This window comes from Salvelinus alpinus, chromosome 8 (assembly GCF_045679555.1).
Source record: "Salvelinus alpinus chromosome 8, SLU_Salpinus.1, whole genome shotgun sequence".
NCBI classification, from domain to species: domain Eukaryota; kingdom Metazoa; phylum Chordata; class Actinopteri; order Salmoniformes; family Salmonidae; genus Salvelinus; species Salvelinus alpinus.
The window spans coordinates 56,078,809-56,092,928 of NC_092093.1; the positions used below are offsets into that span (position 1 = coordinate 56,078,809).

General features: G+C 43.5%; 1 protein-coding gene across 9 annotated transcripts in view; it reads left to right on the forward strand.

Moving 5' to 3' along the window:
- The window catches only part of LOC139583304 (microtubule-associated protein 4-like), a 153,603-nt gene that overhangs the window by 72,532 nt on the left and 66,951 nt on the right, over positions 1–14,120 (forward strand). For 8 of the 9 annotated variants that reach the window (XM_071414219.1, XM_071414223.1, XM_071414221.1 and 5 more), the window contains one exon: positions 185–1,555. The exons of the other annotated variant lie outside the window; for it this stretch is intronic. In XM_071414219.1, the coding sequence (XP_071270320.1) occupies positions 185–1,555 (1,371 nt within the window). The remainder of the gene's footprint in view (positions 1–184; positions 1,556–14,120) is intronic. 9 annotated transcript variants of the gene reach the window in all.

The following is a 14,120-nucleotide window of genomic DNA, read 5'->3' on the forward strand; positions in this document are numbered from 1 at the left end:
ATGTCATTATGGGGTATTGTGATGTCATTATGGGGTATTGTGTGTAGATTGATGAGAAAAAAACACAATTCAATACATTTTACAATAGGCTTTAACGTAACAAAATGTGGGAAAAGTCCAGGGGTCTGAATACTTATGCACTGTATATACCTGCTTTAAACTCTCTTCCCTCTTCACACACAAGGTGGCCTGGGCGATGGCTGGACAGACAAGGCTTGCATTCCCACCGACCTGCCGTTCACCCCAAGCTTCTCCACAATGATCAGTCACCATGCAAGCCACCTGGCGGCCAGCCCCGAGGACCTTCCTGACTGTGGCCGGCCCCACCGAGAGGCCTTGGCCTTGGGGGAGGAGATGGAGAGCAATGAGGGAAATGACTGCAAACAACAACAACAGCAGAAGAAGAAGAAGAAGAGGAGGCCCCGAGACGAGGTGTACGACAGGGGCCAACCGGAGACTCAGGCTGAGAACACAATCCCGTCAGAGGGCCACCACAGGGTCTCCCCCCGGAAGGACAGGGACAGGATGGTGGGGGGCTGGGAGCAGGAAGAGCCAGGGAGAAGTGGAGGCAGGGGAAAGAGGGGTAAGAGCAGGAAGAAGCTTCCAGAAGAGTGGGGGTTTACAGCCGAGCCCTTCGTGCCCTCCTCTGCCACTCACCTCCCTGAGGGGGTGTTAGACCAACTAGCGCCCCCCATCGCCCACCCCCCGCCCATGGAGAACCCCTACTCTAGCATGGGTAACATGGGGCTGATCCCTGCCAGTGAGGACCTCTTCCCTCCATCTCTCACCCAGAATCTGCTCCCTCTCATGGCCCCCACCTCCCCTCCACCTGCCATGGGCTGCGATCTCCTGCCTACCACCCCCGTCTCCATGCCCACCAGTCAGGGAGACTTCTCGCCCAGAGGCACCTTCCCCATGGCCACGTGTCCTGGAGACACATTCACCGCCAGCTACCAATACCTGCTTATGGATACAGAGACTGCCAGCCTGGGTAATGACAAAGAGGCTTTCTCCCCAACTTTTTCCCTAGATTCCCCAGTTCATGAGTCAGGGGTCAAAGTGATGTTTGATCATGACACCTCAATGCAGGATGTCCATATTGAAGATGCCATGAGTTTTAGCCCCACCCACCAACCAGATCGTGGCCTATCACCATTGGAGAAGCCTAGTGAGCTCACAGCGACCGCACCCCCTTTCTCCCCCTCCGACAGCTCCTGGCTCATCAACGACTACCATTTCAACAACAACAACAACTGCTTTGAGTTCAGTGACATCACTCCAGCGTGCTACCTACCTGTGGGCCTGGCATTCGACACACCCAGCCCAGTCCCGCTCCGCTCCCCCAAAACCATGCCTGAATTCTACCCCAGGGGGGGCAAAAAGGCCAAATCCCCATCACAGAAGATACCAAAGAAGTCCCGCTCCTCCTCCTCCTCTTCCACCAAAAGCCCCACCTCACCAGGTTCCGGTCTGAACCCCACCGCCCAGTCCTTCTTCCCCTGCTTCGCCAACCCCACAGAGCCCCTCACCGTGGTGGTGGCCCCAATGTCAGAAGGTTTGTTGCAGTGGCGTGTGATGTTCACTAGGAGGATTAGAGGAGTCGACCAATACCTTGCATGGGCATGTGGCTCTACGGCTGGGCTGGGACCGACCCAATAGCTCAGTCTAGACAGCCTGACTGACTGACTAACTAAGATACACTCTGTCCGAGGGGCGTGGTTTGGCTTTTTTGGGGAGTTTTCTCTTACCCACAAGGCACTGCTGGAGTGTTCTCATTAACCCTGTGTTGTCCAGGGTGTGCTACTAACTACCACACACACTCACCACATGCAGTGTCACCAGTTTCACTCTCTCTCTGTCTTCCTTTCTGCTGTGTCTCGGTGTCTCTCTCTCTCTCTCTCTGTCTTCCTTTCTGCTGTGTCCCGGTGTCTCTCTCTCTCTCTCTGTCTTCCTTTCTGCTGTGTCTCTCTCTCTCTCTCTCTCTGTCTTCCTTTCTGCTGTGTCCCGGTGTCTCTCTTAGTCTAGTATGTTGGAGGTCCATGACTTCTTCATGTCTTCTTTATCCTCACTGTTGAATTAAACATTTCTTCCCTCCACGCTGTCTCTTCTATAGCTAACATTTCGTTCAGAGAGGAGCCTCTAAACAGTTCTCTGTGGATGTTTTGTCCAAACCACTGCAATGCATGACCGCTCACTAACCAAAAACACGTCTGAATGAATATACACTCAAATCAGATCCCATGTTGATTGTTATTACCTCTTTCTTTTGTTCCATGTCCTGCCGATTCCCTTCTGCCTCCACGACGGCCACCACAACAGGTGAGTCAGGACATCTACGTGATCTCTATGGGGCGTAGATAAGTCTTGCGTTGCAATGCACCACAGTGACACAAACCCTTCAAGACAGGGCGAGGCAGGGCTGAAAACAGATGGCTTGAGGCTGGATCCAAGGTTAAATCAATGTCAGGGATTGCAGGTGCTTTCGCTGTGACTATGTCCAGGCCAGGGTAGATATATACTGTATACAGCGGCAGGCGGGGGACACTAGGACAGGAAAGTGGAATATAGAATAGTATTGAGAGAGATGTTGTTTTAGGACCAGATGCTGTTGGAAGTGGTGTTGGAGGGCCAGTAGGAGGCACTCTTTCCTCTGGTTTAAAAAATGCCCCTGGGCAGTGATTGGGGATGTTGCCCTGTGTAGGGTGCTGTTTTTCAGATGTGACGTTAAACAGGTCTCCTGACTCTCTGTGGTCACTAAAGATCCCATAGGACTTATTGTAGGAGTAGGGGTGTTAACCCTGGTGTCCTGGTTAAATTCCCAATCTGGCCCTCATACCATCATTGCCACCTAATCATCTTTAGCTTACAATTGTTTCATTCATCCTCCCCTGTAACTATTCCCCATATCGTTACTGTAAATGAGAATGTGTTCTCAATCAACTTACCAGGTAAAAAATATAATAATTGTCTAGGATCCCTTGTGTCTCCTGGGGTGTTCTGTGTGCTCTCTCTGAGGGCTGGGAGGGCTGAGTGAAAGTTAGCCGAACCCCCCCCCCCCCCCCCCCACCACAAAGTCGCGTACATAAGCTGCCATATTCAGACCCAGAGAATTAAGAGAAAACAATACCTTTAAACAATTCATCAATGTATCATTCTTGTGTCATTTATATCTATATGCTACGTTGAGGTTTTTCTTTCATTATTTTAGGCTCTCTGACCTTAGTGCGTAAGTCTAAACTTTGGGGCCTAATTGTAGGCCTACACACGCCAAACAGCCTACACACCAAATGGTTTTGGGTGCGGGCAGATAACTTTACGTCGATCCACAGAGGCAAAAAGGACAATGTTGTAGTTTAATTCAATAAGAGAAAAGCTGCAAAATGTAGAGTTGAAAATAAAGAGAAGGGAAGGCCAGAAAAGTCATGTTTGGGAAAGATTTGGTGAAGCGGCAAAAGAGGATTATGTGTGATGATTGTGAGGCGCCATACACATTTGACAGTCACAAGACGGGGACTTCAAATAGGCCTGTGGCACGTCACGGGAACTGTAGCCTACTGTTCCGATGGGTTAAATGGAATCTGATGAAATCTGAAATATGGCCCCTGACTGTAGGTCAGTGGTGGAAAAAGTGCTCAATTGTCATACTTGAGTAAAAGTAAAGATACCTTCATAGAAAATGACTCAAGAAAAAGTGAAAGTCACCAAGTAAAATATTACCAAGTCAAAAATAAATGTAATTGCTAAAATATACTTAAATATCAAAAGTTATAGTTGAAGTAAAAAGTAATTTCAAATTCCTTATATTAAGCAAACCAGACAGAACCATTTTCTTGTTTTTATTTTTTGACGGATAGCCAGGGTCACACTCCAACACTCAGACATAATTTACAGACAAAGCATTTGTGTTTAGTGAGTCTGTCAGATCAGAGTCAGTAGGGATGACCAGGGATGTTCTCTTGATAAGTGCGTGAATTCGACCATTTTCCTGTCCTTCTAAGCATTCAGAATGTAACCAGTACTTTCAGGTGTCAGGGAAAATGTATGGAGTGAAAAGTACATTATTTTCTTTAGAAATGTAGTGAAGTAAAAGTTGTCAGAAATAATACAGATACCCATAAAAACTACTGAAGTAGTACTTTAAAGTATTTTTACTTAAGTAGTACTTTAAAGTATTTTTTCTTAAGTACTTTACATCACTGCTGTAGGTCTTAAACCTCTCACATAGCCTCAATATTAACTCTTCCACAATTCTTGCAGTAAAATTATATGCAAAATGTTGACTCGAGAACAGATGTGGAGAAATATGATTTATTTATTTCAGCATCTTGAGAGAACGTGAATGTGCAGTTAGGGAACATCTGTGGAGGTGTTGTCTTTATCAGCATCATAAAAGCTGATCGTATTTCAACCACATAAAATATGTATCCAAGCCTAACTGAAATCTTATCAGAAACGTGACATTTTCACAGCTTTCTATTTGCTTATAACCGGTCAAACTGATGTCATTTGGACGTTTTGCACAGAAAATATTTCCAGTTTGTTTTGTTATTGCATTTACTCCCCGGTCCCTAAATGTCTTTGCTTTGCAAAAAAAAGCAGAGATGACAGAGAACTTTACTGATGTCAACTAGACTGAAGCATTCATTCTATCCATTTTTAAAATGACATTATTCTGGTGAACAAGGGTTTCTTTAGTCTTCTAGGTCAACATATAAGGACAGAAGAGAAGCTGCATCTATCTAATTGTAGACAAGTTGACTAACAAATAGCCTTACCAAAATGTCGGAAGTTATAAGCAGAAACCTATCTAAATCAGGAAAGGACACGTAAACATTTTTCCAAAAATCTTGGATGTCAATTAAGGTAGCCCCCCCCGCACCTCTGATTCAGAGGGGTGGGGTTAAATGCGGAAGACACAGTTCAGTTGTACAACTGACTAGGTATCCCCCTTTCCCTATACAACTGACTAGGTATCCCCCTTTCCCTATACAACTGACTAGGTATCCCCCTTTCCCTATACAACTGACTAGGTATCCCCCTTTCCCTATACAACTGACTAGGTCTCCCCCTTTCCTTTCAGTTGTACAACTGACTAGGTATCCCCCTTTCCTTTCAGTTGTACAACTGACTAGGTCTCCCCCTTTCCTTTCAGTTGTACAACTGACTAGGTATCCCCCTTTCCTTTCCTTTCAGTTGTACAACTGACTAGGTAACCCCCTTTCCTTTCCTTTCAGTTGTACAACTGACTAGGTATCCCCCTTTCCTTTCAGTTGTACAACTGACTAGGTAACCCCCTTTCCCTATACAACTGACTAGGTATCCCCCTTTCCTTTCAGTTGTACAACTGACTAGGTATCCCCCTTTCCTTTCAGTTGTACAACTGACTAGGTCTCCCCCTTTCCTTTCCTTTCAGTTGTACAACTGACTAGGTATCCCCCTTTCCTTTCAGTTGTACAACTGACTAGGTATCCCCCTTTCCTTTCAGTTGTACAACTGACTAGGTATCCCCCTTTCCTTTCCTTTCAGTTGTACAACTGACTAGGTATCCCCCTTTCCTTTCAGTTGTACAACTGACTAGGTATCCCCCTTTCCTTTCAGTTGTACAACTGACTAGGTATCCCCCTTTCCTTTCAGTTGTACAACTGACTAGGTATCCCCCTTTCCTTTCAGTTGTACAACTGACTAGGTCTCCCCCTTTCCTTTCCTTTCAGTTGTACAACTGACTAGGTAACCCCCTTTCCTTTCCTTTCAGTTGTACAACTGACTAGGTATCCCCCTTTCCTTTCAGTTGTACAACTGACTAGGTATCCCCCTTTCCTTTCAGTTGTACAACTGACTAGGTCTCCCCCTTTCCTTTCCTTTCAGTTGTACAACTGACTAGGTATCCCCCTTTCCTTTCAGTTGTACAACTGACTAGGTATCCCCCTTTCCTTTCAGTTGTACAACTGACTAGGTATCCCCCTTTCCTTTCCTTTCAGTTGTACAACTGACTAGGTATCCCCCTTTCCTTTCAGTTGTACAACTGACTAGGTATCCCCCTTTCCTTTCAGTTGTACAACTGACTAGGTATCCCCCTTTCCTTTCCTTTCAGTTGTACAACTGACTAGGTATCCCCCTTTCCTTTCAGTTGTACAACTGACTAGGTAACCCCCTTTCCTTTCAGTTGTACAACTGACTAGGTATCCCCCTTTCCTTTCAGTTGTACAACTGACTAGGTATCCCCCTTTCCTTTCAGTTGTACAACTGACTAGGTCTCCCCCTTTCCTTTCCTTTCAGTTGTACAACTGACTAGGTAACCCCCTTTCCTTTCCTTTCAGTTGTACAACTGACTAGGTATCCCCCTTTCCTTTCAGTTGTACAACTGACTAGGTCTCCCCCTTTCCTTTCCTTTCAGTTGTACAACTGACTAGGTATCCCCCTTTCCTTTCCTTTCAGTTGTACAACTGACTAGGTAACCCCCTTTCCTTTCCTTTCAGTTGTACAACTGACTAGGTATCCCCCTTTCCTTTCTTTTCAGTTGTACAACTGACTAGGTATCCCCCTTTCCTTTCCTTTCAGTTGTACAACTGACTAGGTATCCCCCTTTCCTTTCAGTTGTACAACTGACTAGGTCTCCCCCTTTCCTTTCCTTTCAGTTGTACAACTGACTAGGTATCCCCCTTTCCTTTCCTTTCAGTTGTACAACTGACTAGGTAACCCCCTTTCCTTTCCTTTCAGTGGTACAACTGACTAGGTATCCCCCTTTCCTTTCAGTTGTACAACTGACTAGGTAACCCCCTTTCCTTTCCTTTCAGTTGTACAACTGACTAGGTATCCCCCTTTCCTTTCAGTTGTACAACTGACTAGGTCTCCCCCTTTCCTTTCCTTTCAGTTGTACAACTGACTAGGTATCCCCCTTTCCTTTCCTTTCAGTTGTACAACTGACTAGGTAACCCCCTTTCCTTTCCTTTCAGTTGTACAACTGACTAGGTATCCCCCTTTCCTTTCAGTTGTACAACTGACTAGGTAACCCCCTTTCCTTTCCTTTCAGTTGTACAACTGACTAGGTATCCCCCTTTCCTTTCAGTCGGTGGCGCCGACTGACATCAGATGAAGAACTAGACGCTCACAGGAGCAAGTGATAAACAAGCATTGCAGTCAGTTCTTTAGCATAGGTTTATTCTAAGCGTAGCAACATTTGCCATGTGTACAGTACATGCCCCTCAAGATACAGCCAATTAGATGCCAACTTCACCATCAGGTGCCTACTTCCCAAACTACACCCATTTATTTATTTGTATATTTTGGCCTCAGACGTAATGAAGAGTTATAAAAGTCGCGACACCTTCTGATTCACTTTGGAGAAATTGTCCGTCGAGTGGCTTGTGAAATAACAGACTTTTAACAGTTGCGTTCTGTTCTTTGAGATTAATAGCTTGATTTGCGTGTGTGCGTGTGCATTTTTGGAACAGACACAGCTGTCTCTGTTGCCCCTCTGTAATTTGTCCTCTTTGTCAGTTTGCCGGGGTGGAGCTGTGTCACTGACGGTGCTATTTAGGCCCTGTAGGAGACAGGAGACTGGGCCGCTGTGTCCCGTCCCTCACCCAGCATGCTATTTCTTTGGGGATGAGGGGCGGGATGAGCCCAACAGCGGTCTGTGTGTGTCGTCTGTGTGTGTCGTCCTTAGAAATTAGAATAAGTAGAACGGCTTGGAAGCTCCAACCCTGGCATTTGGTATTATGATGCAATCATTTCCATGGTATTTTGGAATGTCCTATCAACTGATGCTGAATTGGCATATCATTAGCATATTTATAGACCAACCAATAAGGAGCATATCCTAGCCCCCCACTCCCACTCCCATAAACAACCCTCCACCCCCACCCTACCACCTGTGAACCAATGCAATATTGGTGTGATTTCTGTGGTTTACATAAGTCATGCAGTGCTGGGATTTTTTTCATCCAGCATTGGGGCTTTGAGTTGAGGCAGTCTGTCTGATAACTTGCCTCTGCCTTTTGGAGGGCGGCGGGAGGAGGACAGCCCCAAAACAGAGGTGCCATCCTGGATAACAGTGCCCACGTGCCACCAATGTGCCCCCACATTGTCCTCATGTCACTTTGGCTGAACACAGCAACAAAAGGCCCGCAAAGCTGAGGTTATGGGGTTATTTTAGGCCGGCAACCCAAAACATCAAGCGGCATAAATATTTCAGCCACCTATTTTTATCTATAGTCTTTTTCAGTGTTCCTGGGGGGCGGATTCTTCAATGGGCCGTTGACGGACAGGATCCTAGGAGGGACAAGTAGCTGTGCGTTGTGAGTTGATGGCTTGTGACGTGAAGGGGTGACCGATGTGATTTCACATCACAGGCAACACCGGGGGGAAAAGCAGGACTCTCACTGGTGGTGTTATAGAAAGGGTTTATTTTTAATGTGTGGGGGGGCTATTTGGGTGAGGGAATGTTACAGAGCTAATGGTGTTTGGGTGGACGTTTGTTCTATCTGTGTTGTATTCCTATGAGGACATGTTGAATGCCAGGACACAGCATTGCTCTATCTAATCTATCACAGTAGATTAGAGGGGTGAAGAACACAGTAGATTAGAGAGGTGAAGAACACAGTAGATTAGAGGGGTGAAGAACACAGTAGATTAGAGGGGTGAAGAACACAGTAGATTAGAGGGGTGAAGAACACAGTAGATTAGTGTGGTGAAGAACTCATTAGATTAGAGTGGTGAAGAACTCATTAGATTAGAGGGGTGAAGAACATTAGATTAGAGGGGTGAAGGACTCATTAGATTAGAGGGGTGAAGAGCTCATTAGATTAGAGGGGTGAAGAACTGAGTAGATTAAAGTGGTGAAGAACACAGTAGATTAGAGTGGTGAAGAACTCATTAGATTAGAGTGGTGAAGAACACAGTAGATTAGAGGGGTGAAGAACATTAGATTGGAGTGGTGAAGAACTCATTAGATTAGAGTGGTGAAGAACTCATTAGATTAGAGTGGTGAAGAACTCATTAGATTAGAGTGGTGAAGAACTCATTAGATTAGAGTGGTGAAGAACTCATTAGATTAGAGTGGTGAAGAACTCAGTAGATTAGAGTGGTGAAGAACTCATTAGATTAGAGTGGTGAAGAACTCAGTAGATTAGAGTGGTGAAGAACACAGTAGATTAGAGGGGTGAAGAACATTAGATCAGAGTGGTGAAGAACTCATTAGATTAGAGTGGTGAAGAACTCATTAGATTAGAGTGGTGAAGAACTCATTAGATTAGAGTGGTGAAGAACACAGTAGATCAGAGTGGTGAAGAACTCATTAGATTAGAGTGGTGAAGAACTCATTAGATTAGAGTGGTGAAGAACTCAGTAGATTAGAGTGGTGAAGAACTCATTAGATCAGAGTGGTGAAGAACTCATTAGATTAGAGTGGTGAAGAACTCAGTAGATTAGAGTGGTGAAGAACTCATTAGATCAGAGTGGTGAAGAACTCATTAGATTAGAGTGGTGAAGAACTCATTAGATTAGAGGGGTGAATAACTCATTAGATTAGAGGGGTGAAGAACTCATTAGATTAGAGGGGTGAAGAACTCATTAGATCAGAGTGGTGAAGAACTCATCAGATTGGTGGGGGCGATACGGAATACCCCCAGGGCCTAGTCGTACATCAAGATCCGTATCTCTATTCTACACGTTTTCATTACTAACGTTGTGATTCTCAAAAAACATATTGTACTTTATCCTTTTGGTTTGAAATGCCTGAGTTGTTTTTTTTTATACGTAAAATATGACGATTGTATCTCACTCAACTGACTTTTATCAAAACAATTTGGTGAATTTGGTTATACTGAAAGTGCAAGGTTTTTCTTTTAAATCACCTATTATAACACTGCTAAGGATAGGTTGATGACCAATTTTCCACATGTTGTTGTGTTACATCCTGAATTTAAAATGATTCAATTGAGATGTTGTGCCACTGGCCTACATACAATACCGTATAATGTAAAAGTGTCATCATTTTTGGGGGCATTTTTACAAATGAATTAAAAATGAAAAGCTGAAGTGTCTTGAGTCAATAAGTATTCAATCCCTTTGTTATAGCAAGCCTAAATAAGTTCAGGAGTAAAAATGTGCTTTACAAATGACATAATAAGTTGCGTGGACTCACCGTGTGCAATAATAGTATTTTCTCTACCCCACACATACAATTATCTGTAAGGTCCCTCAGTCGAGCAGTGAATTTCAAACACAGTTTCAACCACAAAGACCAGGGGGCTTTTCCAATGCCTCGCAAAAAAAGGGCACATATTGGTAGATAAAAAATTAAAATACAAAAAAGCAGACATTGAATATCCCTTTGAGCATGGTGAAGTTATTCAGTACACTTTGGATGGTGTATCAATACACCCAGTCACTACAAAGGTACAGGCGTCCTTCTTAACTCAGTTGCCGGAGAGGAAGGAAACCACTCAGGGATTTTACAATGAGGCCAATGGTGACATTAAAACAGTTACACAGTTTAATGGCTGTGATAGGAGAAAACTGAGGATAGATCAACAACATTGTAGTTACTCCACAATACTAACCTAAATGACATAGTGAAAATATTTCAAAACATTCATCCTGTTTGCAATAAGGCACTAAAGTAAAACTGCCAAAAATTGGGCAAATAAATGAACGTTATGTCCTGAATACAAAGTGTTATGTTTGGGGCAAATCCAACACAACACATCACGGAGTACCACTCTTTATATTTTCAAGCATGGTGGTGGCTGCATCATGTTATGGGTATGCTTGTCATCGGCAAGGACTAGGGAGTTTTTTTAGGGTAAGAATAAATGGAATAGAGCTAAGCACAGGCAAAATCCTAGAGGGAAACTTACTTCTGTCGGCTTTCCAAAAGACACTGGGAGACAAATTCCAACACGGCAATAACCTACAAATATACACTGGAGTTGCTTACCAAGATGACATTGAATGTTCCTGAGTGGCCTAGTTAGAGTTTTGTCTTAAATCGGCTTGAAAATCTATGGCAAGACTTAAGAACGGCTGTCTAGCAATGCCCAATGACCAATTTGACTGAGCTTGAAAAAAAATCAAAGAATAAAGGGCAAATAATGTACGATCCAGGTGTGCAAATGTCTTATAGACTTACCCATAAAGACTTACAGCTGTAATCGCTCCTAAAGGTGATTCTTGACTCAGGGGTGTGAATATTTATGTAAATTAGATATTTTCAGCAACTAGCTGATGTGGCGTGTTGATGAGAGCTGGGCGCTCAGGTGTGGGCTCAGGGCCTGCGGTTATAAATATGGCTTCTGACACAGCCCCCGTAGAGACAGACAAATCTATCCACAGCAGGGCTGCTCTGCTGTCCACTGGCCCTCAGCAGCATTGCAAAGCACAGCGAGGCTGTGATTTCTCTCTTGATTTCTCTCTTCCTCTGAGAGAATGTGTGTGTGTGTGTGTGTGTGTGTGTGTGTGTGTGTGTGTGTGTGTGTGTGTGTGTGTGTGTGTGTGTGTGTGTGTGTGTGTGTGTGTGTGTGTGTGTGTGTGTGTGTGTGTGTGTGTGTGTGTGTGTGTGTGTGTGTGTGTGTGTGTGTGATGTGTTTTTGGGCTCCCCACTGTCTTAAGGGAACTTGGTCTCCACACTCCAACACAGTGTGACAGACACTTGTTGTTTTCTGTGAACTAGACAATGAGATGTGAATAATGAAATCCCTGTGGGCTTACATTGGCTATCTAAGGATTACATTGGCTATATAAGGCTTGAAAAAGCAACATGAGAGTGTTTATGAATGGCAGACTAATAGATACATGGCAGACTTGAATTAATATGGAATGACTGCAGAAATATGAATGTAGTGAAAATGGTAGGAAAGAGTAGGTAGGTCAGATTGCTGACAGTTCCAATGGTTGACAGTTCCAGTTACAGTGGTTGACAGTTCCCGTGGTGGTTAGGTCCCGTGGTAGACAGTTACAGTGAGAGACAGTTACAGTGGTAGACAGTTGCAGTAGTAGATAGTGATAGACAGTTACAGTAGTAGACAGTTACAGTAGTAGACAGTTACAGTAGTAGACAGTGACAGTAGTAGACAGTTACAGTAGTAGACAGTGATAGACAGTTACAGTAGTAGACAGTTACAGTAGTAGACAGTTAGTGGTAGAGTTACATTATTAGACAGTTACAGTGATAGACAGTTACAGTAGTAGACAGTTACAGTGATAGACAGTTACAGTTACAGTGGTAGACGGTTGCAGTGGTAGACCGTTACAGTTGCAGTGGTAGACAGTTACAGTTACAGTGTTAGACAGTTCAATTTCCAGTGGTAGACAGTTACAGTGGTAGACAGTTACAGTGGTGGATAGTTAGTTAGTTAGTTAGTGGTAGACAATTCCAGTGATAGACAGTTACAGTGATAGACAGTTACATTTACAGCAATAGATAGTTACAGTAATAGACAGTTATGTTTACAGTGGTAGACAGTTACAGTAATAGACAGTTAAAGTGGTAGACAGTTACAGTGATACAGTTACAGTAGTAGACCGTTACAGTTGTAGACAGTTGCAGTTACAGTAAAAGACCGTTTCAGCTGTAGACAGTTACAGTGGTAGACAGTGATAGATCGTTACAGTAGTAGACAGGTAAAGTGATTGACAGTTACAGTGATAGGCAGTTACAGTGATAGACAGTTACAGTGGTAGACAGTGATAGACAGTTACATTAGTAGACAGTTACAGTAAAATACCGTTTCAGCAGTAGACAGTTACGGAAGTAGACAGTTACAGTAGTAGACAGTTACAGTAGTAGACTGTTACAGTGGTAGACAGTTACAGTAGTAGATAGTGATAGACAGTTACAGTAGTAGACAGTTACAGTAGTAGACAGTGACAGTAGTAGACAGTTACAGTAGTAGACAGTGATAGACAGTTACAGTAGTAGACAGTTACAGTAGTAGACAGTTAGTGGTAGAGTTACATTATTAGACAGTTACAGTGATAGACAGTTACAGTAGTAGACAGTTACAGTGATAGACAGTTACAGTTACAGTAGTAGACAGTGATAGACAGTTACATTAGTAGACAGTTACAGAAGTAGACAGTTACAGTGATAGACAGTTATAGCGATAGGCAGTTACAGTGATAGACAGTTACAGTGGTAGACAGTTACAGTGGTAGACAGTTACAGTAGTAGACAGTTACAGTGATAGACAGTTACAGTAGTAGACAGTTACAGTAGTAGACAGTTACAGTGGTAGACAGTTACATTAGTAGACATTTACAGTGGTGGACAGTTACAGTGGCAGACAGTGATAGACAGTTACAGTAGTAGACAGTGATAGACAGTTACATTAGTAGACATTTACGGTGGTAGACAGTTAAAGTGGTAGACAGTGATAGACAGTTACAGTAGTAAACAGTGACAGTGGTAGAGAGTTACAGTTACAGTGATAGGCAGTTACAGTGATAGGCAGTTACAGTGGTAGACAGTTACATTAGTAGACAGTTACAGTGGTAGACAGTTACATTAGTAGACAGTTACAGTGGTAGACAGTTACATTATTAGACAGTTACAGTGGTGGACAGTTAAAGTTACAGTAGTAGACCATTACAGGGGTAGACAGTTACAGTGGTAGACAGTTAGTTACAGTACTAGACCGTTACAGCGGTAGACAGTTACATTATTAGACAGTTACAGTGGTGGACAGTTAAAGTTACAGTAGTAGACCATTACAGCGGTAGACCGTTACAGTGGAAGACAGTTACAGTTGCAGTTGTAGACAGTTACAGTAATAAACAGTTAAAGTAGTAGTTAGCTACAGTAGTAGACAGTTACATTAGTAGACAGTTAGATTAGTAGACAGTTACAGTTACAGTGATAAACAGTTACAGTGGTAGACATTTACAGTGGTAGACAGTTACATCAGTAGACAGTTACAGTGGTAGACAGTTACATTAGTGGACAGTTTCAGTGGTATACAGTTACATTAATGGACAGTTACAGTGGTAGACAGTTACACTAGTACAGTTGCAGTGGTAGACATTTACAGTGGTAGACAGTTACATCAGTAGACAGTTACAGTGGTAGACAGTTACACTAGTACAGTTACAGTGGTAGACAGTTACAGTGGTATACCTTTACA